This window comes from Acartia tonsa, chromosome 10 (genome assembly GCF_053477335.1).
Source record: "Acartia tonsa isolate MP-2025a chromosome 10, ASM5347733v1, whole genome shotgun sequence".
NCBI classification, from domain to species: domain Eukaryota; kingdom Metazoa; phylum Arthropoda; class Copepoda; order Calanoida; family Acartiidae; genus Acartia; species Acartia tonsa.
The window spans coordinates 5,710,223-5,735,209 of NC_137269.1; the positions used below are offsets into that span (position 1 = coordinate 5,710,223).

Consider the following 24,987-nt stretch of genomic DNA (forward strand, 5'->3'; position numbering starts at 1 on the left):
AGATATACCTTCATAAACGAGAATTTGAAAAAAATAACTAAGTCCCCCCGCAGGGTTGCTTGTAAGTTGTAAGGCGAAAAATTTTTGAAAAAAAAAACATGGTCTCAAATGATTCCAAATTGCCTAATTCGGCGAGAAATGCAATAAAAAAATTTTTTACCCCCCCCCAAAAAAAAAAAATTTTGGGGGGGGGGTGGGGGGTCGACGATAATTTTAAAAGTAACTTTGGCCCCATAGAAGCTTAAATCCAAAATTAGCTCCCTCTAGCTCTAAGGGTTCTCGAGTAAACCCCCCCCCCCTGCCCAAATGGTCCTTAAGCACATCCTCCTTTTCAATTTTTACCTGTCCAGGATCCACCTGGAGGCCTGCAGTATCAGAACCTGAGCCCGATTTCAAAAATTTCTTCAAATTAGATCATACCATCCATAAAGTAGCAACTTTTGTTAAATAAGTTTTGTTCTAACTTTTAAAGTAAAAATTTTCAATTTTTACCTGTCCAGGATCCACCTGGAGGCCTGCAGCACCTGAACCTGGAGCCCGATTTCAAAAATTTCTTCAAATTAGTTCATACCATCCATAAAGTACAAACTTTTGTTAAATAAGTTTTGTTCTATCTTGAATTTTCAATTTTTACCTGTCCAGAATCCACCTGGAGGCCTGAAGTACCGGAACCTGGAGGCCGAATCCAAAAATTTCTTCAAATTAGTTCATACCATCCATAAAGTACAAACTTTTGTTAAATAAGTTTTGTTCTAACTTTAAAATCAAAAATTTTTAATTTTTACCTGTCCAGGATCCACCTGGAGGCCTGCAGTACCAGAACCTGGAGCCCGAATTCAAAAATTTCTTCAAATTAGTTCATACCATCCACAAAGTACCAACTTTTGGTAAATAAGTTTTGTTCTATCTTGAATTTTTTTTTCTCACCTGTCCAGAATCCACCTGGAGGCCTGGAGTACCGGAACCTGGAGGCCGAATCCAAATTTTTTTTAAAAATAGGAAAACTACATCCCAAAAGGAAACTTTTTTGCCAAATAACCTATCCATTATCTCCAAAGACAAAGCCTATAATCACTGTTTACGCAAAAGTGTCAGAACTTCCCCCCCCCCCCTTATGACAAGAAAAGCAAAGATTACCTATTAATTTAAAATTTTGAACAAGTTTGTTTTTATAAAGTACTTCATAAAACCACTCCTGAAGGGAGTTATCGATGGCCATTTTTATCAGTTGCTTTGCTTAGGTCACTGAAATTCAGCCTTAAATAAAGCATATATAGAGTGGTTTTATGAAAGACTTCATAAAAGCAAAGGTAAAGAATTGAAAAGTATGAATATTTGCTTTTCTTGTCATGATTGATCGTCCCAATTTTATTAAAATCTTACCATAAGTTTGTTGGCTAGGTTGGCCAAAATCAAAAAAGTCCAAATTATTCATTCTTTAGAAATAAGTTGATAATTTAAATAAATAGGTATTAAAATAATAAAAATTCACTATGACAAAATATTCTGGAAATATTCTAATTAGAAAAAAACCGGCATACATAAGGTATTTAACTTAAAGAGACATTTTATAAAAGAATTTAGAAATAATAATATATATTCAACTTTACCTAAATACATTTTTGAATATACTAGAATATGTGCATATTTGACAGGGGAAAATTTGTCGTAAATATGGGTTGCTAATATGGACCTCATTTATTGGCCAGTTCGTTCATCTAGTAAGGATGAGGAGATTGGGTAAAGGGGTTGGATGGGGGTTTCGTTATTTTAGCCAGCTGTGAGTATAACTTTATCAAAATCTGGTGCATTATCCAAGTATTCATGCAACCTTACAACAAATTTGCACTAAATTTTAAACTAACATTCTACTTATTAAGTTCTGAAACTCTACAAGTGTTAATGCTCGTTTGTCCTATGATTTAAGAGCTTTGCTTTTAAAAATGTTGCCATCCTTGTTAGGTATAACAGTAAACAATATAAAATTGAAACAAATGAATTAATAAAGAATGTTTATAGTATTGATTATTAATGATAACTAAACTTGAATAGTTATTAATGATCACAAAAAGATACACACACACGTACACACAAAAACACTAATTCATACACACACACACACACACAAACGAATGTACACACTAACACACATAAAATCATCTTCCATAAAACTAAATTAAATAGACATAATAATACTAGAACAATCAGAAACAATTTATTGTTATTGTCAATTAAAATATTAGGCAAAGCCAAAATCATAAAAAAAATTTCATGGGCTAGCCTAAGAGTTAGGGTTACATAAACATTTTGTTTTCCCTTTCCTATTTTCTGTATTTGAAAGGAAAGGTAATGCAAATAATAGCTTTAAACCATCCCAAGACAAATGTAAAGCTTTCATAAAATTGAGAACTAAATGAAGTTTTTCTTAGTGGTAAATGATAAAACACTCCCTCTAAAAAAGATTGTAGGTTTCCCTGGCTAGGACCCATAAAAAAATTAAACATAACTCATCAAGTGAATACTATAATCTTTTGGTTCTAACTATTTTCATTTAAGAAAGATAAATAATAGGTATGAACCTACTCTATTTAAACTCTATACAATATATTGTTTTACTAACACACAAACACACTTTTGTTAAACATAATTTAGGCGCCACAAAATAAATCTTCATAGAATTTATCTAAAATTGCTTAAGCTTAATATTATTATACCTAGGATTTATTCTTAAAGTTGATACCTAAATAAATTAAATGTTCTTAGGGTTTAAATACTAGGATAATCCTGATATAAAAGTAACAGGATCTCTAAACCGATATGGTTCTCCTTTACAGTGTAGCTTTTCATTGGCCGTGGAGAGGTTAATGACTATTTTTTGGGAGAGTACCACAAACCATCCCAAGAGATTATCGCCCCTAGAAAAAATGACCCCTCCAATTTTTTTCTTTTTAAAACTAAAATTGAAATTGTGACGGAGGGTCGATTTCCCTTCACCCCACCCACACCTCAATTGCCCCAAGAGGATTCTAGGGGCGTAGCCACAAGAGAATGATATAGTCCTGACTATATTATGATACAATAAAACGCATAAGCGTTATGAATGAATGACTAAATAAAGAATTTTATATAGGCCAATCATATGGACAGTGTTAATACAAAAACAAAAAATTTGTAGAAGTAATAGGAAGTTTGTTTGTTTGTAAATCAGTTTACGAGCAAACTCTTTTCAGAAAAGCCTTGTAACAACTACAAAAAGAGTTCCAGAACTAATATTTGGTATGGCAATTAATTTAATGAGGTATAAGACAATCTAGAATCATTTCAGACAAGCTTTTTTAATTAACCAAAGGGGTAGTTGCACGAAATGCATTTAAACTTGAATTGAGTGAACTGTATATTTTTCCTGTTCAATGGTTTAAACTACATTTATAGGGCATACATTTAAATTTTCTACTATGTAGTTTGTAAAATATCAAGACTCGAAAATCGCATTCTTTTGATAAAAGCAATTTATATAGCTGGCTTTTTATCACAAAAACAGCATGACGACTATTTTTGTGATTCTAAGAGGGGGGGAAGTTTTGACACATTTGCGTAAACAGTGAGTATAGGCTTTATCTTTGCACTGAGAGGATAGGTTATTAGGAATAAAATCATTCATATACTATGAATAAGTTTTAAGCTTTTTTGGATAGGCCTCCCGGTTCATGAGCTGCAGGCCTCCAGGTGGTCTCTGGACAGGTAAAAATCAAAATAAATTTTTTGTCGTTGAAAAGTTAGAGGTCATTTTATATAACAAAATATGCATATTTTAAAATGTTATTTACATATTTGAAGTAAAAAGATGCATTTTTTGTCAATAAGTTGACCTCTATCTCTTTAATAAAAAAAAATTCTTTTTACCTGTCCAGAGACCTACTGGAGGCCTGCAGCTCTTGTAACTAGAGGCCTGCAGCTTCTGAACCTGAAGGCCTATCCAAAAAAGCTCAAAACTTGGGAAAATTCATCATACATGAATGATTTTATCCCTAAAAACCTATCCTCTCAGTCCAAAGATAAAGCCTATACTCACTGTTTACGCAAATGTGTCAAAACTTCCCCCCCTCTTGTTAGTTATTTATTGTAATAAAATATTATATATGTTTAATGGTATATTTGTAACTTATGCTTGAAATGATTTATATTAAATGCACTTCATGCAACTATCCCTTTACAATTGTGTTATCGTTTGACAATTCAAACATGTCAAATGCCACTTCCTCACAGTTCCAAATATATATCATTAAATTAATATTCTTTTAATTGTAAAAAATACTTGATATTTAATATGAACACTCGAAAGTGAACGCATCTAATGCGTAGTACAAGTAGTAGAGTGATATCTATTTATAGTACAATACTACTGAGTGCTTCAAAAGTATCAATATCAATAATAATAGCGTCATTTTTGTGGAAATTAAAAACGATTGATGAATACTTTTTAAGTATTTTGAGAGGGGTAGGTTTCTGGTAGAATCCGTAAAGGTGTGTGTTTTAAGGCTTAAAAATAGTAGTAGAACGATAATATTCACTAAATATGTGTATTTCTTATTGAAAAGAAGTATACCTAGGCAATTTTTTTAAAAAAAAGTTAACATAAATTTTTATCGTTCTACTACTGTTTTTTACTTATAACACATAACCTTTACGGATTCTTGCTTATGTCTAACCCATTTGGGGTTCCCAAACCCTGCGGGAATACCCAGCATCCAATATAACCTTAACTAACCTAACCTAAATAGGGTGTAACTACATTAAGGGTCAAACTGAATCGAACGCGACGTAAAGAAATACTTAAATAAAACAACGAGGCTATTCTATATTTATGGTACATGACGGTTAGCCCATATTGTTAATTAGATAGAATAGTCCAATCAATTTTAAACTTTGCATTATGATTCCTGTAATAGTTAAGTATGAACTAGAAAGAGTAGAAATTCTATAATCGCTAACAACTCGCTTTTATGGATGTTGTCATCCTTGTTTCTTTATTCATAAATTTCATATCTACAACATAGTTGTATCCATTATTAACTTTATCAATAGGAAATTTCCGGAAAAATCTGATTAAGATATCTATAAATTCTCTATTTCCAAATGACACGTTTTTACATGTTATAATATGGCTTAATAAAATCATATGATAAACAAGGATGACAACATCTATAAAAGCGAAGCACTGAAACGGTAGGACAAACGGACATGAACACTTGTATAGTGTCAGAACTGAATAATCAGAATATAAATGTAGAAGAGTTGAAGCAAAATTGTGAGTAAATTTTATGAAAAACTGCTTGATACAGGATAATGTTTATGGACATACTTACATTTTTAGGACGTGATTAGGGAGTTGCTTTGCTTATAATATTGTACTTTGTTGTCTCAGGAATCAATATATCAAAAATCAGATCAATCAGATAATTAGATCAAATAAAAATTTGTTGTTAAAAAAGTAGAAAAATCAACATTTTAAAATGGACGTACGGACATTTTAGTTAGAGTTGCTTGGCTTTTAACTCTTATAGGAATCATCATGCAAAGTTTGAAATCGATAGGACAATTCTAACATACCTAAATTAACAGGGAAAGCTATCCGTACGGACTGACTCTAATTATAGAAAAGCTTCGCAAGTTCGCTTTTAAAAAATAACAGTATTTAGTGCCTAAAAAATTTAATAAAAACAAATGTTGATTAAACATGAATTTTTCAAGGCAATGTTTTCATATAATTTTCAGAAAAGGTTAGCATTATGGGTAATTTGATCATTTTGATTGGTTGGTTCATTAAGTGTCCAAACGATTCAACAACCACTAACTGTTACAACAGGAGTGGTAATATATGTATCATCATTCGGGATGTACATCAATTTAACGGCCATTTTCTTATCCCTTTAGGTACAAACGAATAATTTTTGTATGAATTTAAGTTATCATGATCGGTACAAAATATATCAAAAATAAATGTCAATACAAAAGTAAGTTGAAAATGAATAATTTACCTTCGAGTCCTTCGTTGCCACTTCTTACAGAGTCAGATCCAGGGTCATTCTAAATATTAATATTTACTAAGTAATAACATATGAATATCAAGAACGATTTTAATCAAGTTAACTGTTGAATCATTTAAAAGTATTTCTATAATTTGTTAGTTAAGCAGTGACATGTTTGAAATATTATGAACAATAATTTAGTCAAATTAGGAACGATGGTTGTCAAAAAATGATTCAAATTGTCTATGTCGAAAAATAACTAATGCAATCGGCAAAAAATGGCGGTATTCGCCGGTACACCCCTGTCCTGGATAAAATGTTTATTTAAAAAAACATGCGCATTCATTTTTTTTCATTTCCTGGTACATTATTGTCCCCCGATTCCAAAAATATCTTTCCCAAAATCCTAGCTGTTCTATAAGATCTCCAAAAATGCAAATCACTTTTGGCACTGATTTTTCAATATTTTTTCAATAAACTAATAAGAAATTTTGTTAAAAACATGTTTTAGTGAACAGTAAAAAGGGTTTATCACACCTTAGATTATATATTCCTTGAATGCCAACAAGACCGAACAGAATCAATAAGAAATACCTGCCATTTTGACCTTTATCAACTGTTAAACATAGCCATTTCTAATTTTAACCAGAAGAGACATTGAAGGAGCAGTTTTTGGGACTTGACTAAGAAAAACAAAGTTGTAGAACTCCTCTAGTAGTGAACCCTTATATAAAATATAGGTTTCAAGTCTATTTAAGGTTCCAGGTATGATCCTCCAGGTCTCCAGAAATCTTTAAAAGCCTCCTATGACCGCAATTTTTGACTTAGAGACTTCAAATTTCAGAATTAAGCTTTTCTTACATGTCTACATAACATATTAAGACCTGTTTTTCCACTGACTGCAGCGGCTGTCAGCTGCCAAGTACAGCTGCGGCCGCCAAAACTTATGTTTTAAGATTTCTAATATAAAATTTACTTAAAAATAAACATTTTCTGAAAAAAATTGTTTTTCTAGCTTCAAAAATAAGAAAATGACAGCCTTTTAAAATTTTTGAATAATAAAGGACCTAAAAACAAAGGTTGTGAAATAAAAGGATGAAGGAAGCAAAAATTGAATTTGACTTACTTATAGTAAAAAATTCATTATCAAACAGGGGACATGCACACAAAGTCCTCTAGCCCTAATAGGAGCTGATAAAATAGGGAGAAATGGGGGGGGGGGGGGGGCGTTTTTTTAGTCAAGTCTGAAAAACTGCTCCTTTAATGTCTTTTCTGGTCAAAACCAGAAATGGCTATGTTTAATAACGATAAAAATGACAGGTATTTTTTTATTGATTCTGTTAGAACTTGTTGACATTCAATGAATGTATAATTTCAGGTGTGTTGCCATTTTTTACCCTTTTTACTGTTCACTAAAACATGTTTTTAACAAAATTTTCTTATTAGTTAATTAAAAAATATTGAAAAATCAGTCCCAAAAGTAATGTGCCCTATTTTCTCAGCTCCTATTAGGGCTAGAGGACTTTGTGGCATGTCCCCTGTTTGATAATGAATTTCCAACTATAAGAAAGACAAAGTCAATTTTTGCTTCCTTTGCCCTTTTATTTAACGACCTTTGTTTTCAGGTTCTTTTTATTTAAAAATTTCAAAAGGCTGTCATTTTCTTATTTTTGAAGCTAGAAAAACAATTTTTTCAGAAAATGTTTATTTTTAAGTAAATTTTATATTAGAAATCTTAAAACATATGTTTTGGTGGCCGCAGCTGTACTTGGCAGCTGACAGTCGGTGGAAAAACAGGTCTTAATACGTTATGTAGACATGTAAGAAAAGCTTAATTCTAAAATTTGAAGTTTCTAAGTCAAAAATTGCGGTCACAGGAGGCTTTTAAAGATTTCTGGAGACCTGGAGGATCATACCTGGAACCTAAAATTGACTTGAAACCTATATTTTATATAAGGGTTTACTACTAGAGGAGTTCTACAACTTTGTTTTTCTTAGTCAAGTCCCAAAAACTGCTCCTTCAATGTCTTTTCTGGTTAAAACCAGAAATGGCTATGTTTAACAGTAAATAAAGGTCAAAATGGCAGGTATTTCTTATTGATTCTGTTAGGTCTTGTTGGCATTCAAGGAATGTATAATCTAAGGTGTGATAAACTCTTTTTACTCACTAGAACATGTTTTTAACAAAATTTCTTATTAGTTTATTGAAAAAATATTGAAAAATCAGTGCCAAAAGTAATTTGCATTTTTGGAGATCTTATAGAACAGCTAGGATTTTGGGAAAGATATTTTTGGAATCGGGAGACAATAATGTACCAGGAAATGAAAAAAACTGAATGCGCATGTTTTTTTAAATAAACATTTTATCCAGGACAGGGGTGGGTAGCAGCGGTATTTCCACGTCGGTTCCTAAAACTTTAAAATTGTATCTCTTTATATTAACTGGCATGTATAATCTTAGCGCTCTAATTCTGCTTAACATTTTCATTCTAATATCTACGGAAAGCTGTCTATAATACAATGCGATATCTAAAATACTGTCTCCATCTACCTGTAAGACATCTGGTTTGATATCTTCTAGCACAGATTCAAATTGAGAGGGACTTGATGAGGTGTTGAAAACGTCCTCAAAATCGAAACTAACTCCATTCATTTCCATCCTGATTGATTGATTGCAGTAGGCTGCTTGTTTTTATAAATATTCTTTGGTGGATAAGCTTTGTTCTGTATTTCTCCCTTTCCTCTGAAAAATTAAACAATTAAAACTTCAATTTAAGAAACAGATCTATAGTATAGATGCATATACTGACAACTACCTCCCTTCCTTTTTCAAAGACCTCTTTCGTCTGCTTCTAAATTATTTTCTGCTACTTGGCTGTGTTAATATAAACGACACCATTGGTTGATTTTCAATGAGCCAATAGAAAGGTTGCACAAGGCGGTTGCGATGGGGAGATACAGTTAATAAACCCTTTCTCTCTGTGCTGGCTTCGCCACAAGCATTCATGTTCCCTATTTTAAAATTCAACAAGAAAGAAAACGTTCATTCCCCCTGGTTAAATGTACTGTAATATCAAGAAGCCAACTATCACTCATGTAAAATTATTTTAATTTTGAAAAGATTTTTTTTATTTTTTATAAAAAAAAGATTAAATCCATTTCAGAAAGATTTAACAAAACATCAAGACTTTTTAAGCTCCGAGCCACCTCGTTTCTAAACAGCTGGCTAAACAAGGAGAATTCAAAGCAAAGTAAGATTTTGTTACAAAAATCCATTAAAACTTAAATTTTAATTCAATCCTTCACATGTAAAAAAATATTTATTTTTTTAGAATGATTGTATAAACTGTTAAGCTGCTCAAAGTGATCAAAGCCCTAATAATTAATAGGTAGGTATACTTTTGTAAAGCAGACATTTATTAAAAAAGAAATTGTTAAAAAATAGTGAAGAAAAAATAAGCCCTCAGCAATAAAGTATTATATTTAGAAAATTGTACCTACTGTTGCTGTGATAGATTGTTGGAACACTAAGAACTTTGTGTTGTTAACAAGGTAAAAAGAAACCAAAATTAATATGTTTTTGAAATATTATATTAATAAGCTTTATAACAAAGTAAAAAATTATTTAAATTTTAGATTGTGCTGTTATTCTGATTTTATCCTGAATATTGTTGGCCTAGCAGCCTTTAATACCTTTTCTGGTAATTATCTTTATAAAAAAAAAAAAAAATTTTATTTTTTCCCAAAAAATCAAAATGCAAAAGTGATTTCATTTTAGTCATAAATCGAGCGCAGTGAGAGTTTGAGTTCAAATTACCACCCCAGGCTCTATAATATACCCCCAGAGGTAAATCATGTTTATTGTAATAATGTTATTTATAAGCTCCGAGAAATTTATGTAATGAATCCAGTCATTCTTGTTTTATATATTTTTAATTTATCTTTCTAAACCTAAAATATTCCCTTTTTTTAGTTTTGTGAAAGTTCATGAAGAACATTTTTATTTCAAAGTTGAAAAATGTCAAGCTGTCCACTAAATATGGGGAAATCTGCCTGGTGACGTCCTACACCTATAGCTGCTTGCTGACCACCAACCGGCAGTAAGGCTGATACAACCCTCCAGAATCCACAGGTTGTACACTCCCTCTAGTGTTTTACTTTAATCTTCAATATGAGAATTCATTCCAGGCTATTTTATAACACACAAAGGGAGTTTCTAAACAGCTCTTTGGTCAGAAGAATCTTCATTGGAAGTACAGAATCACATTTTATAAAGCAAGCAGATAAAATTCTGAACAAAAATATTTTTGATACCTAACAATTCATTATGATTTGATTAAGAAAGGGCATATTAATCATCCATAGTGCAATTTTACAGACGGACAGACAACCATTGTAAATTCTAGAGTAGCTTTTCTAATAAAAAAATAAATATCAGATGAAAAATAAACTAAGTATTACTCACCAACTAGAAAGAAATGGTTACTGGATGCACTTTCTGCTTTGTTTTGGTAGATTTTCTGATAATCAGCTGATATTCTGTCAAAAACAGCTGATTTCAACGTAAACAAAAGCTTTCACTTGATGCAATTTTAAATTTTCAATACAATTGCATTTGTATAATTCACTATCTCATAATTGTTCTGGAAAAAAAATAGCATTATTTTTGCTGTAATTGTATGCAAGTAAATTTCAATAATACATAGATAAATAGGTTAATTAAGAATGTAATTAGGTAACAAATTAAATAAAATTCTTTTACAATTAATAAGACCCATTGAGTCTAAAAAATTCTTGTCATTCAAAACCAATAGATCGTAACAAAAATTTAGGCTTATAAAATAGAATAGATGGCACATATTTTTGATTATTTTAATATAAAATTAATTGGAAAAAAATATTTTCAAAATATATTTTTTATTGTTCAGCTTCAGTAGAATTTAGTCTTTCAGCATTCAATTCTTCCTCCTCTATTAATTCAGCTAATCTCGCCTAAAAAATTAATCTCTTAAAGGGGTAGTTGCACGAAATGCATCTAAACTTGAATTTAGTGAACTGCATAATTTATATTTTATAGGGCATATATCTGAAAGAATTTAAATTCTCTACCATGTAGTTTAAAAATTAACATGACTTGAAAATAGTATTTTTGTGATATGCAATCTAAATAGCTAGCTATTTTCATAAAAACAGCATGACGACTAATTCAGTGATGTCTAATTATTTCTTATTTAATGTAATACAAAATTATACATGTTTGATGGTATACTTACTAATTTTGCTTAAATTCATTTTTCTGAAATGCACTTCATGCAACTATCCCTTTAGGATTTTTCAGTAAAGCCTAGAACCGGTTCTAATCCAGCGGATATTAATCGGATTCGACGTCATAATGAAATTATTATTACCTTCAAATCTCTGGTGTCAAGCCCATTTTTTTCATAATGCCTAAAAATATAAATATATGTACAAAATAAATGCATGCAATAACAAAAACTGATATAATGAAATTGCCTTTTTTTAATTTCGAATACCTAAACATTTTCATAATCCTTATATAAAAGTAACAGGATGTCATGTCTGTCTGTACCTTGAGATCTCGCTAACCGTTGAAACGTTTCGATTTTCCATTAAGAAATTAGGTTGAAACTTTTTATAGGTCAAGGGAATGATTATACCTAACTATATTGAGGAAGAGCAACGTCAACCTTCCAATAGAAATAAATGAAAACCCAGGCAAAAAAATACACCCCATAAAGAATTCTAAAACTATTATTGAAAGTGGATGGTCGACTTACCCCCCCCCCCCCCTCCCCTTCCTTTAAGTGCCCTTATATACCTTCAAGTATTTATTACAGGGGGCAATGCTTGAACGAGAGCATTTAATGTTAGAACCTTACAGCAGTGATTTTAAGTCTTTTTTATGTCTGAATTCTTATTCTCTAGGGGAGGTCGAGAATTTATTCTAAACAACAATTCCAAGAAAATTATGAAGATACTCTGAAAATTTTAACAAATTCAGACCAGAATTTACCGAGATCTTTAGCATCAGACAAAAAAAAACTCTATTAACTTTATACCTAATAGAAAATGCAAATAAACATAAACATTTCAGATCAATCCCAATTTTTGATAGACAAAACCTTACAATTGTATACCTACTAAGATTTTTTTTTTTTTAAAGAAATCAAATACTCTGTTGACCATTGTTAATATTATTTTGAAAATTAGTAGGTACTTACATTATACAAGCTTCAATTTGAGCTTTCTCTAATCCTTGCACATGATCAAACAAGGAGGCTCCCAAAAATTGTTGATCAATGTCGTTTTCTTCTCGTAGGATAAAGAAATATATCTAAACAGATAAATAGTTGAGGTCATGGAAAGAAAACGAAGTTGCGGGTTTCATCGTATTTTCACAGTAGCTTTTGAAAGGTTATTTTAGGTTAGGTTAAGTAAATGTTAATGATTGCCCCGCAGGGCTAAAGCCCTCCGTAGGGGCTAGAAATAGACATAATAATATCCACGTATCGTCGTAAATTCTAAATCCATTTCCTTAGAATAAATAACTAAACACAGTTATCATATTTGATCCATTACAATGTCAACTTATTAGTAGCGAAGCTACTCTATAATTCACTTTGTCCGTCCGTCAGTCAGTCAGTCAGTCAGTCAGTCAGTCAGTCAGTCAGTCAGTCAGTCAGTCAGTCAGTCAGTCAGTCAGTCAGTCCGTCAGTCCGTAACGCTATGGGGGAAATGGGATTTACTCAGCTCCTATAAAAGATAGAATGCTGAAATTTTTTGACAACATTCCCATTATTAAGGAGCACAATTGACTATAAAACATCATTTGCGGTCGGACCGATTTTTAGCAGGTTTTAGGCTATTTTTATATTTTTGACATTTTTGTCCATATCTTCAGTGTTTATGGTCTGATTTTCAAAATTTTTTCAGTTACAGATATCAAAATTAAATTTCCTCTCGATTAAAGAAACAATCATGAAGGCCAGACTGCCTTTTTAGCAGGTTTTAGGCTATTTTTATATTTTTCACATTTTTCTCCATATCTTCAGTGTATGGTCCGATTTTCAAAATTTTTTCAGTTATAGATATCAAAATTAAATTTCCCGTCTTTTAAAGAAGACAACCATGACGGCCAGACTGCCTTTTCAGCAGGTTTTAGGCTATTTTTTTATATTTTTAACATTTTTCTCCATATCTTCAGTGTTTATAGTCCGATTTTCAAAATTTTTCAGTTGTAGATATCAAAATTAAATTTCCCGTCTTTAAAGGAAATAACCATGACGGCCAGACTGCCTTTTTTTCTTGCGTATATCTATTTTTCCACAATTTTTTTTTCTTATGTGGAAGTTAGTGTACATAAAACTACTGGTGGCAGCACCAGTGGTACTTATTTTTTTTTATTTCCGCTTGGGGCACAGCCCCAAGAGGCTAGGGGCGAAGCTGCTAGTTTCATATAAAATTGTAGGAAATATCTTAAAAGATAAAATAAAAATATTTCTGACACGCTACACTTCTCATGGGTAAATAAAACTCACCATAAAACTGAACATACTGATTAGAATAACAGGATATTGATAGACTGGCTGGTCATCTTTGTTTTCTGTCATTCTAAAACATTTATCTTCATTAATAGAATAATATAAGACAATCATTATGTTGTACTCTTTGTAAAATTACTTAGGTACACTACAGAAAGATTAGGATTGAGTCTATATGCTGAACTCTTTGTAAAATTACTTATACTACAGAAATATTGATGAACTGAAATTAGTTTCCGAATGTGAACACATTTTCCTAGGTGTTTCCCAATCCTATCTCAAAATTTGCTACTACTCTTTGTAAAATTACTTACACTATAGAAAGATTAGGATTGAGTCTATATGCTGCACTCTCTGTAAAATTACTTACACTACAGAAATACTAGGATTGAGTCTATATGCTGTACTCTTTGTAAAATGACTTACACTACAGAAATATTAGGATTTAGTCTATATGCTGGACTCTTTGTAAAATTACTTACACTATAGAAAAATTAGGATTGAGTCTATATGCTGTACTCTTTGTAAAATTACTTACACTATAGAAAGATTAGGATTGAGTCTATATGCTGTACTCTTTGTAAAATTACTTACACTATAGAAAGATTAGGATTTAGTATATATGCTGTACTCTTTGTAAAATTACTTACACTATAGAAAGATTAGGATTGAGTCTTTATGCTGTACTCTTTGTAAAATTACTTACACTATAGAAAGATTAGGATTTAGTCTATATGCTGTACTCTTTGTTAAATTACTTACACTATAGAAAGATTAGGATTGAGTCTATATGCTGTACTCTTTGTAAAATTACTTACACTATAGAAAGATTAGGATTGAGTCTATATGCTGTACTCTTTGTAAAATTACTTACACTATAGAAAGATTAGGATTGAGTCTATAAGCTGCACTCTTTGTAAATTTCACTGGTTCAGAAGACTTTTCTTCTTTTTTGCCAGCTAAAAGATTGCCTAAAATTAAATATTAAACTAAGAATTATAGAAATAATGGTTTAATAATTGATTAGCTTCTCACTACTAATCTCCGTGTGCATCTGAATCCTAACTTCAGAGAATCAGGGCTACGACAACAACAACAGTCGAAATAAAAGTTTCCTTTAGAAATATTCCAAATTATTTCAAGAAAGGATGCTTAACACAGACATAGAGATGATTCGCATAAAATAACTTCTAATCTTTATTGGAATAACTAGATATTCCAAAATTCTAATCCTCATGCTGAAAATATACCGTGTGGTAGTGATCAAAGAATTTAAAATCGATAGAACATTTATAGCATGCCAAAAAACATATGAGAGTAACGGACATATAGATATATTTTAATTATAGAAAATCATTGCTTTGAGGTTACTGAGATCCTAAAAATAAAACGCTTACCTTTATTAACAGAAAAATTATAAGAATTAATCTTAAAGGTTGGAATTATTCTCAATCCCATTTTAGAATTAACAGCCTGTAAACATCTTGGAGCTCCAGTGAGGAATAACATTTTTATATCTAAAATAATTTAGTCCATCTAACATAATACATTAATAATAGTAGGTAGGTAATAATAATATGATATACAGTATGGCTTTGACACCTGTTTAATATCCGCTGTATTAGAACCAGTTCTAAGCTATACTGAAAATCATGTAAGGTATCGTTTTAGAGACACTTTTTCACGAATAATAAAAAATCTTAATATCAATACCAGTTTTGTGGACCCGGGCCTGCAGCCCCTCGAGGCATACAGTAGCAAAACTGAAATTAATCTTAAATTTTTAAATTTTACTTTCTGCGGGAAGGTGTCTAAAATATTTTTAAAAAACTATTACAGTACATGAACAGCTTTTAACAAACCATTTTTAAACATAATTGAAAATTAATGCAATTGATAACAAAATCATAAAAAAATAGTTTCTACGTGTATGACAAAAGGCTTGAAATATTTTTGAAATATTACACATATAAAATTCTTGAAATAATAATGATAATATTTTATTGTACTTAATTAGGTACCTAATTTAAACAAACTTCGTGAAATACAGTTTTAATTTAAAAATATTTGAAGTGTTGATTAAATAAAAACATATGAAACATAAAACATAATTTAACGGTTACAAATTATACCTAAACTATTACAGTACATGAACAGCTTTTAACAAACCATTTTTAAAAATAATTGAAAATTAATGCGATTGACAACAAAATCATAATAATTAGTTTCTACGAGTAGGACAAAAGGCTTGAAATATTTTAGAAATATTACACTTATAAAATTCTTGAAATAATAATGGTAATATTATATTGTACTTAAAATATTTGAAGTGTTGATCAAATAAAAAAATATGAAATACAGAACACAATTTAACGGTTACAAAAATTACAAATTATACCTAAGGTTTAAGTGTCTATACAGAAAAGTTAAATAGGTAGGTAATTAAAATGCTGATACGATTAATAAGTTCTGTTCCAATTAGCAAATGAATTTTGACATGTTTCTAACCATTAATTTCGTGGTGGAAAAAATTGCACTTGAAGATAGTTATGCCTCAAGGATATATTATTAAATATTGATACCTAGATATTGTACCTAATATTTTATATTCCTAACGAATATAAAAATATTATAGAGAAATAACTTTGCTTCAAGTGCAATATACCTGACAAAATTAATCAAAATAATCACAAATAACATTGTATTTTGTCTCTATTTTTTTGTTTTCTTTTTAATCTGTGGAACAAAGCCTGGATCCACACTGCTTGTACCTGGGTCACCCTAAATAAAATCAAAATTCATAAGCCTATAATTTTAAGGCACAATGCACCATATATTAAACTAAAAATTATACCTATTGACTTAAACATAATATATGCGATTACAAACTTGAAATTAAGGTCTTAAAACTTGCCTGTTTAAAGGGAGGAGTAGGTTGCGCTAAAAATCCGTAACGGTTGTGAGTTTTAAGTTAAAAACAGTAGTAGAACGATAAAAATTTCGTTAACTTTAAAAAAATAATTTTAGTAAATATTTAGTGAATATTACCGTTCTACAACTATTTTTAAGCCTTAAAACTCACATCTTCACGGATTTTTAGCGCCATCTACTCCTCCCTTAATTTCTTTATTATCTTAATGACACTAACTAAGCATAACTTAGGTTAAAACTAGGGAACTAAGGGGATAAGACAATGGCCGAAAAATTAGTGTACAACCCCAATGATGATAAATAAAATTACAAGTTCTGTAAATTACAATGAGTTGTTGAAACATTCGGACACTTAACAACCAATCAAAATTTAATAAGAGTTCCAAAAGTTGTTATTAAACTTTGAGGACTAGTGTTATGAACAGCCCAATACCCCCCACCCCCCTCACTAGGTTAAATAAGGACTGTTATAATTTTTGAACCAATCTATTATTTCATTATAACCTGTCTCATTTTTCTTCTTAATGAAGGCTCGGCATATGAAGTCTTTGCTGTTGCCCGTCTACTCGGCCTCCTTCCCCCACAACCCTCTCCCTCCTCTCCCATTTCATCATCGCTTTCTCCTCCACCATAGTTAGAATTAGAATCAGCTGATCCTATACTCACAAGGTCGTCTTCGTCGACACTAATGTCATCCTCTGTTTCGGCGCCATTTTGAATTTTGCTGGTGCGTTTGGTAGATTTTCTTATATCTTCTCTTGTGGATTTTCTAACCTCGTCTTTTCTGGACTTTCTTGTATCTTCTTTTGAGGATGTTTTCATATCTTCTTCAGTAGTTTTACTTGGGCCAAAGCCTTCAAAATGATCATTAGTATTGAGACCAAGTCTACTGTCTGCAGATTTACCAGCAACTCTCCTGACAGTTCTGCTTGGTTTATCCAACTCTAGGTCAGTTTCCACATTTAAACGGCTGTCGGCTGACTTACCACGAGTGGCTTTCTTACCAATGTTTTTGGATGCAGCAAGTTTTGAGCTGTCATTATTCAATGGATCATTAGTAGGTTCTTCAATCTCCTCTGACTCTGTTACCGAAAATCCAACTTTAGCAACACTGTTAACTTCATTTTCAACATCTTTGGCAATGTCATTCTCAAATGTATCAAGTTGATTTTTTGTTTTGCCACTTGTGTGTCGTTTGCGGCTAGCACGCTTAGACAGTCGACTTGTAGTGGATTTTTTCCTATTATCATCAACAGTCTGAATATCATCTGTGTCTATTTCATCATTCTTTTCAACAGGTTTAGAAAATTGTCTAGATGCCTCTCCTTGGTTGCCAGCTTGTAGTGTATGAAAATCTTCAGCAAGGGTAGTTCTACGTCTGCTAGTCCGTCTGTTTTCAACCTTTTCAGGTACTGCAGGGGAGAGCTGAAAAAAGTATATTATATTTTCGAATTATTTAAATTAATATGCTAATTAGAGCAATGATTAAACAAAAAAGAAAACTATGAGCAATTTCTTGTACCTGTAACCAACAACTTAATTAATTCGTAAAATTTTTGGTAGCTTCAGCTGATTTTTTTTCGTGTATTTAGGGGCAACGACATTTTTCTGACACCAAATATTATTTTATATTTATTTCGATTGTTGGCTATAACTTATTACTGAATTACTTGAAAAATTAAGGTTATGCTTTTTCCTACTAGTGTTATTAATACAATGAAAGAAAAGACATTATGGTATTAGAAAAATACTAAACTTTTAATTTTGATATACTTATAAGAGTTGTAGAAATATACATCCAGTTCCAATTTAAAAATAATAACCTACCTGGTCTACAACTTTTTGGATATTTTCTATATCAATCTGTTCCTCGTTTGAATGGTTGTCCTCAACTTCTTGGATTTGTGCTATATCCAAAGAGGCTCGGCTCCTACGCACTTCGTCGTTAGATACATTCACTTTTGGAGTTCGAATCTGTACTTTTCCTATAAAAAATTAAATTAACAAAATAATTCTTATGATAGATTTGATAAACAGCGACAAAAAACAAGGATAAAACACCCTTATCAGGTAGCGAGCGGAGAGTTCCTGAACAATTTACAAGACAATCTCCCAAGGGCGTCTATGCTTTTAAAAGGGGGGGGGGGGATCTTATTATCATATAGGCAAGGATGTTCAAGCTTTAAAAAATTTTTTTGGTGAGGGGGGGGGGGTGTAAAAATTCAAAATGCAAAATTTTGGGGGTGGCAACCCTAAATTAATTTAGGGGGGTAATCACCCCTCCCCCCCCCCCATTGCATGGACGTCCTTGCAATCTCCTGTGGCCACACCACTGTTCCTTGATTCTTTGAATACTAAAGGTACAAAGTTATGAAGTAAAGAAGATGAGCAAAAAGATGGATTTGTAATTTTAATGCTCAAATTAGGTGAAACACATAAGAATATTACAAAATTACCTCCATTATACGAAGATATAAGATTATCAACTTCCAGACTGATATTTTGTACCAGTAGTGTGCTTCCTTAAAAATAATAATTTTCGGCTGAGTTCTAAGGAAACTATTCAAAAATAAAGTGTTTAAAGTTCAAACAAAAATATCATAGACTACTAAATCCATTTATGTATTGCTTCCTATAAACAGTTACTAAGTTCAATTGAAATAAATATCAAAAAGATTTTCTTACTTTTAAAACCCACAGTAATCTATTGTTTTTTTTTATTTATTAACACCAAAGCATTGGGTGGTCAAAAGATTGACATTAAAACTTTGAAATGATATTCTAATACAGGAAGCTATATCTTAATTTCTATCTTTCTAAATGTTCTCTAAACAGTTCGTTTGACAGGATTTATACCATCTTTGTAATTTTCATTAGGTCAAGTGAAAAATTCAATATAGGGTATTCTTTATAAATATAAAATCATTTAAGTTTATTTGATTAATGTTTCATATGTATCTGGAAAGCCGATAAATCAATTACGCGTGACTTAAATAACCTTAATTGAAATAAATACTAATCTTAAGGAAACCTACCTAAAATATTGTCAGCGTTGTTTTGCAGATTAAGACTTTCCCTCTCATTCATCTGGTCTGCTTTGCAAAGGCTGGATCTTGTTCTTATTTCTTCACTTTGCCTTTTTAATTTATCATACAATATAACAATTCTAAGCATGTCTTATCTTATTTATTATAATAGAGGACTTAAGGTTGGAGAAAGTACTTTTAATAAAACAAGGATGACAACATCCATAAAAGCGAAGCACTGAAATGGTAGGACAAACGGAAATTAGCACATGTATAGTGTTAGAACTTAATTATCATAATATAAATTCATAAGAGTCAAAGCAAAATTGTAAGTAAATTTATTGTAAAACTGCTTGATGCAGGATAATTTTTATGGACATACTTACATTTTTAGGACTTGATTATAGAGTCGCTTATTACATTATACTTTGTTGTCCCAGGAATCAATATACCAAAAATTAGATCAATCCGATGATTTGATCACATAAAAATTTGTTGTTAAAAAGTAAAAAAAATCAACATGTTTAAAATGGACGTACGGACATTTTGGTAATGATTAAAGAGTTGCTACGCTTTCTAAATCGTACCTAACTACTAAAGGAATTACCATGCAAAATTTGAAATCGATAGGACAATTCTAACATGCCAAAATTAACGGAAAAAGCTATCCGTTACGGACGTACGGACGGACCGACCCTAATTATAGAAAAGCTTCGCTTTTAAAAAGATAATTCTGAAGAGATAATTTTTTTCTAGGGGCGATTACTCTTGGAAAGTTGGTGGTACCCTCTCCAATATTTTTTATAAACTTTCTATGGACCTAAGATAAGCTTCACTGGAAAGGAAAACTAATTTGATTATGTATTAGCGATATCATTTGGTACACACAGACATATTCATTATTCACATCCTGTTACTTTTATACGAGGATTTTCTAGTGAAAGAAAATCATAATTTTGTAGAAGGGTATATTTTGAGTGCCACTTCTATTGAGAATTTGACAAGCCCTAACCGCCTTAAACCTGCAATTTAAAAACATGAAACTTCTGTAAAAATTAGGACTACATCTTTATGATAAACGGTCATACAGCCCTTAATGCATAAATACAGTGCACATACAATACAGATAAAGACAAAAGATCCATAACAAGAAAACTAAGCTACGCAGATTTGTGATAAATTGTATGATTACCTAGTTAGTTTTCTATTGATTTGAATTTCAGGTGTGTTTCTTATATTAATCCTGGCTTCTCTGAAAATAGAAATGGGTATTTTTTATTATCTTCCTATTAGTCATAGTGATCGTAATTAAGCTTAAAGATTAAGGTTTTCAAATAATTCAATCTCCAGAATGGCTTCAAAACAGATCAATATCTGCTGGATTAAAACCGGTTCTTAGCCATGCTGAAAAATCATGTATAGCATCGCGTGTTACAGACAATATTCCACAAATATTACATAGAAATAATACCAGTTTTGTTTGCCCAGGATTCGGCCCATCATGGACCGAATCCTAACAAAATCAGTAGCATTCGCCATTATTTGAAATGAATTTGAGTGATTCTTAGCTTAATGTTTTGTAGTATGCTTGACCAAAAAGCTTTAAAAAACACCTGATATACTATCTATAAAATATCTACCTGATTCCTTGAACAACTTGTCCCGAGTCCACCCTCGGGTTGTATGTGAATACCTCCCCCTGGGGCTCCAGGGTTATTTCTCTGAGGGGTGTTCTACTCCCCGCTCCCAAGCATGAACTATCAAGGCTTAAACGTCTTGGTGCCTAAAAATCAATCAAAGTATAAAAAAATTAATAGGTAAAGGGAACTATGCATTAACAAAAGCAAGTCAGAATATTTTGCAGTATGTGAAATGTGTACTACAACTTAATCAGTTTTAAATACCTGTTGAAAGCCAGAAATATTTTCTTCATCATCAGAGTTGACAGATTTATTTTCAGGTCCAGGGCTAAAAAGGGAATTTATTTCCACTATGGCTTCAAACCCGATTATTATCCGCAGGATTAGAACCAGTTTTCAGCCATACTGAAAAGTCACGTATTGTAGATAATTTTCTACGAGTAATAAAATGAAAAATCTAAATATTAATGTTAGTTTTGTTACCCCGGGCCTTCTTGCAAAACCAGAATTAATATCGAAATGTATCGTTCTACTATCTGCGAAAAGCTGTCTATAATACGATGCTCTATATAACTATTATAAATCAGTAGAATGTTCATTGTTCATGCTTATATTTTCTTCTAATCTCAAACTTAGTAAACTCAGTATTGTGAAAACAATGATGACAACATCTATAAAAGCGAAGCTTAACAGATTATACAGAAAAACAAACATTGGCAAATATAATGTAAAACTATTTTATTATATTCAACTTAATCTAAAAGTCTAAACAAACCTTTTGTTTACACCAAAATTATTTATATATGGGATGCTTAAGATATATAAACTTCCATTTTAGGACATTGCATTTGAATATTAAGTTATCGTTCTGGAAATCATTATTATACGTTAATAACACTAAAATATCACCTTAAAGATTTAGCAGCTGAAGCTTTGAGACCAGACAAGAATTTAGAAGCATCCACTATGGACGGACTGCTTTCTGGGGTAGTTGACTTTGTACCACTAAGAAATAACAGAATTTAGATTTTTAAGAGATTGGAAATAAAACTAAATGATTTTCTATACAGCATGATTAAATGCATACAAATTTAAAAAAACACTAGCGTATCTACACAAAACATCTTGTTGGTCAATAATCCCCCCACATTTTAAGAGGGAAAGGGGACTATCCACGAACAAGAGCAAGTGATTCTAAGCACCTTCCAGCATTGATCCATAGTATTTTTTTAGTGAAGATACTAGGTTCATGTTTAATATTTGGTTTATCGACTAAAAAGTTAGGTTTCACCATGGTTTTATATGAAAAACTTTGATATGTAAAACATTTTTTATGCATCATATGTTTTGTTGAGTTCAAAGGACAAAATAGAATAAGACGGCAGAAAAGCATCAAAAGCTGTAAATTGCAAATGTACATTAATTAAACTGTTAACAATATTAAAAGTTACCAACCCTTTTTCTAATTATACATTTTTAAACAAAATAATATGCTTTTGTGTCAAAGCTTTTAAACAACAGTTTGAACTCATCAAAACATTTGATGATATTGCACCAGAAAATGCTTAACATTCCATATTTTTTCATATAAAACTATGGTGAAACCTAACTTTTTAGTCAATAAACCAAACATTAAAAATAAACCTATTATATTCACTAAAAAAATACTATAGATCAATACTGGAAGGTGCTTAGAATCACTTGCTCTTGTTCGTGGTTAGTCCCCTTTTCTTCTTTTTTATTTTTGACTTTAGGGCTTGTTAGGTTAAGTTATAATTGTTACTGGTTACTGTTAGTCCCGCAGGGTTAGGCAATTTAATTCAAAAGTAAAGGGTTTGGGGTATTAGTGTTCAACAGTCATTTTGGTGCAAGTACCAAAAGACCTTCCAAGAATTAAGATTTAATATATAAGATTTTATCTATAATGCAAAGTAGAATGATGTTTGTCTGTTTGTTTATACTGAAGGATCTCGTTAATCGCTCAACCTCGTTAACCGCTCATAGGTCCCTGGAAGGTTTATAACTATTTTGCGGGAGGCTACCATCACCCTCCCAAGAAAAATCGCCCCAAGAAAAAAGTGTAACCACCCCAATTTTAGATTTTTTAAATTTTAAAATAAAAAGAATGGGCTTTGGGAATCCCCCCCTCTTCAAGTGCCCCTAGAGGCCTCTAGGGTCTAATAGTTTACCTTAAATTAGGAGAATCAAGAATGAAAGGTGAGCTGCGTCGCGTAGCTTTTCTTCGTTTTCTGCTTCCACTACTTGAACCAGCAGATTTGCGCTTCTTGCGTTTTCTTAACGACTCGAACAACCAGCTAGGACCTAGATAAATAATTTTTTATTATGATTGGAAAGATTATACAATAAAAACTACTTAATAAACGTTTTCGTTTTACCCTTGCTTTCTGGTTTGTTTTATAAAGCAATGTGCTCGAATTCAGAGGATGGCTATTCGATACTAGACGGTCACTAAGCATTTTAAGGATGTAATAATTCCCCGTTTTACCCCCCTCAAATTAAAATAAAATACACAAGTTTACCCCTCATTGAAACCCTCATAATTATCCCCCACAAAATGAAAAGATTGAAAGTCCCTGATGCTGAGACTATGCTTTTCACAATGAAAAGCTCATACAAAAAAAACATAAATACAACCCTTTAAAAGTTTGAATTGTATCCTGACCCTGTGCATGAGAACACTACAACAATCCTATTATATAAAGTAGTAAGAGTTTTTTGTCAGTCCCGAAGGATCTTGCTAACCACTAAACCTATTTTGTTCTCCTTTACAGTGAAGCTTCTTTAGGTCCTGGGAAGGTTTTAAACTATTTTTTGGGAAGGGTGTCTTCACCACCCTCCCCCCAAAAAATATTGTTTTTACTCTTTTAAAACTCAAATTTAAAATGGGATAAAATCGACTTTTCCCCCTCCTACCTTAAGTGCACCTAGAGGCTTCTAGGGGCGTATCCGCTAGTGGATATATAATACGTGAAAATGAAAATTAGTCTTCAATTTTGGTTGCTTATATGAACCTCATTTATTGGTCAGTTCGCTTATCCAATAGGATGGGAAGGAAGTTATTTTAGCCAACTGAAAGTATCACTTTATTTGAGTACATAAAAATCTTATGCTACATCCAAGTAAAAGGGAGGGGAAGTTTTGAAACATTTGCGTAAACAGTGAGGATAGGCTTTATCTTTAAACTGAGAGGATAGGTTATTAGGGATAAAATCATTCTTATATGATGAATTTTCCCAAGTTTTAAGATTTCTTGGATAGGCCTCCAGGTTTAGAAGCTGCAGGCCCCAAGGTACAAGAGCTGCAGGCCTCCAGTTGGTCTCATTTATTAACAAAATATGCATCTTTTTTTTCTTCAAATATGTAAATAACATTTAAAAATATGCTTATTTTGTTAAATAAAATGACCTCTGACTTTAAAAAAAATATATTTTGATTTATGCCTGTCCAGTGTCCAGAGACCACCTTGAGGCCTGCAGCTCCTGAATCTGGAGGCCTGTACAAAAAATCTTAAAACTTGGGAAAATTTAACATATGTGTATGATTTTATCCCTAATAACATATCCTCTCAGTTCAAAGATAAAGCCTATTGTAATAATCAAGTATGTACCAAGCGCAGCATTCAACAATAACATCCTAAAGGCAGGTTTCTCTGAAATGAGAGTTGGTGACTGTACAGTCTTAAGAAGATAGCTTTGGAGACCTCCAACAACACCAGAACCAGCTTTGTAAGAAGATTCAGTACTCTTATATGTTATTTTATGTAAAGTACCTATAAAAT

At 31.6% G+C, this 24,987-nt stretch overlaps 3 protein-coding genes and 1 long non-coding RNA gene across 5 annotated transcripts in view; 1 reads left to right on the top strand and 3 right to left on the bottom strand.

Annotated features, from left to right (window-relative positions):
• LOC145329254 (cAMP-responsive element-binding protein-like 2) overlaps positions 1–10,634 on the bottom strand; it is a 33,687-nt gene extending 23,053 nt beyond the window's left edge. Inside the window, exons 1-3 of the mRNA XM_080173312.1 lie at positions 10,495–10,634; positions 8,581–8,772; positions 6,039–6,087 (exon numbers count right to left, since the gene is read on the bottom strand). Of these exons, the coding sequence (XP_080029438.1) occupies positions 6,039–6,087; positions 8,581–8,688 (157 nt within the window). The 5' untranslated portion in view covers positions 8,689–8,772; positions 10,495–10,634. The remainder of the gene's footprint in view (positions 1–6,038; positions 6,088–8,580; positions 8,773–10,494) is intronic.
• On the top strand, positions 9,156–10,135 carry LOC145329256 (uncharacterized). 2 transcript variants are annotated; one of them, XR_013882828.1, is made up of 6 exons: positions 9,156–9,280; positions 9,362–9,418; positions 9,517–9,581; positions 9,666–9,730; positions 9,808–9,876; positions 10,003–10,135. It is a non-coding gene; the product is annotated as an uncharacterized LOC145329256 (long non-coding RNA). The 2 variants fall into 2 exon arrangements; XR_013882829.1 differs by having other exon boundaries at positions 10,041–10,097.
• Positions 10,507–15,718, bottom strand: LOC145329253 (uncharacterized). Its single transcript, XM_080173311.1, has 6 exons — positions 14,989–15,718; positions 14,466–14,562; positions 13,589–13,661; positions 12,272–12,384; positions 11,438–11,477; positions 10,507–11,021 (listed from the first exon to the last, which is right to left on the bottom strand). The coding sequence occupies exons 1-6, from the start codon at positions 15,098–15,100 to the stop codon at positions 10,947–10,949; spliced, it is 510 nt and encodes a 169-aa protein (XP_080029437.1). The 5' UTR covers positions 15,101–15,718; the 3' UTR covers positions 10,507–10,946.
• A 577-nt stretch (positions 15,719–16,295) lies between these two features.
• The window catches only part of LOC145329250 (uncharacterized), a 28,689-nt gene continuing 19,997 nt past the window's right edge, over positions 16,296–24,987 (bottom strand). The window contains exons 25-34 of the mRNA XM_080173301.1: positions 23,378–23,510; positions 22,098–22,193; positions 21,453–21,516; positions 21,189–21,331; positions 20,741–20,800; positions 19,558–19,658; positions 18,979–19,044; positions 18,350–18,507; positions 17,027–17,947; positions 16,296–16,372 (exon numbers count right to left, since the gene is read on the bottom strand). Of these exons, the coding sequence (XP_080029427.1) occupies positions 16,304–16,372; positions 17,027–17,947; positions 18,350–18,507; positions 18,979–19,044; positions 19,558–19,658; positions 20,741–20,800; positions 21,189–21,331; positions 21,453–21,516; positions 22,098–22,193; positions 23,378–23,510 (1,811 nt within the window). The 3' untranslated portion in view covers positions 16,296–16,303. The remainder of the gene's footprint in view (positions 16,373–17,026; positions 17,948–18,349; positions 18,508–18,978; positions 19,045–19,557; positions 19,659–20,740; positions 20,801–21,188; positions 21,332–21,452; positions 21,517–22,097; positions 22,194–23,377; positions 23,511–24,987) is intronic.

Bases quoted from the DNA above. Each gene is read 5' to 3' on its own strand.
- LOC145329253 (XM_080173311.1), bottom strand. From the start codon at position 15,100: ATGTTATTCCTCACTGGAGCTCCAAGATGTTTACAGGCTGTTAATTCT. The intron at 14,563-14,988 runs GTAAGCGTTTTA...ATTTAATTTTAG, and splicing joins TAATTTTTCTGTTAATAAAG to GCAATCTTTTAGCTGGCAAA. The intron at 11,478-12,271 runs GTAAGTACCTAC...TTATATTTTTAG, and splicing joins CAAATTGAAGCTTGTATAAT to GCATTATGAAAAAAATGGGC.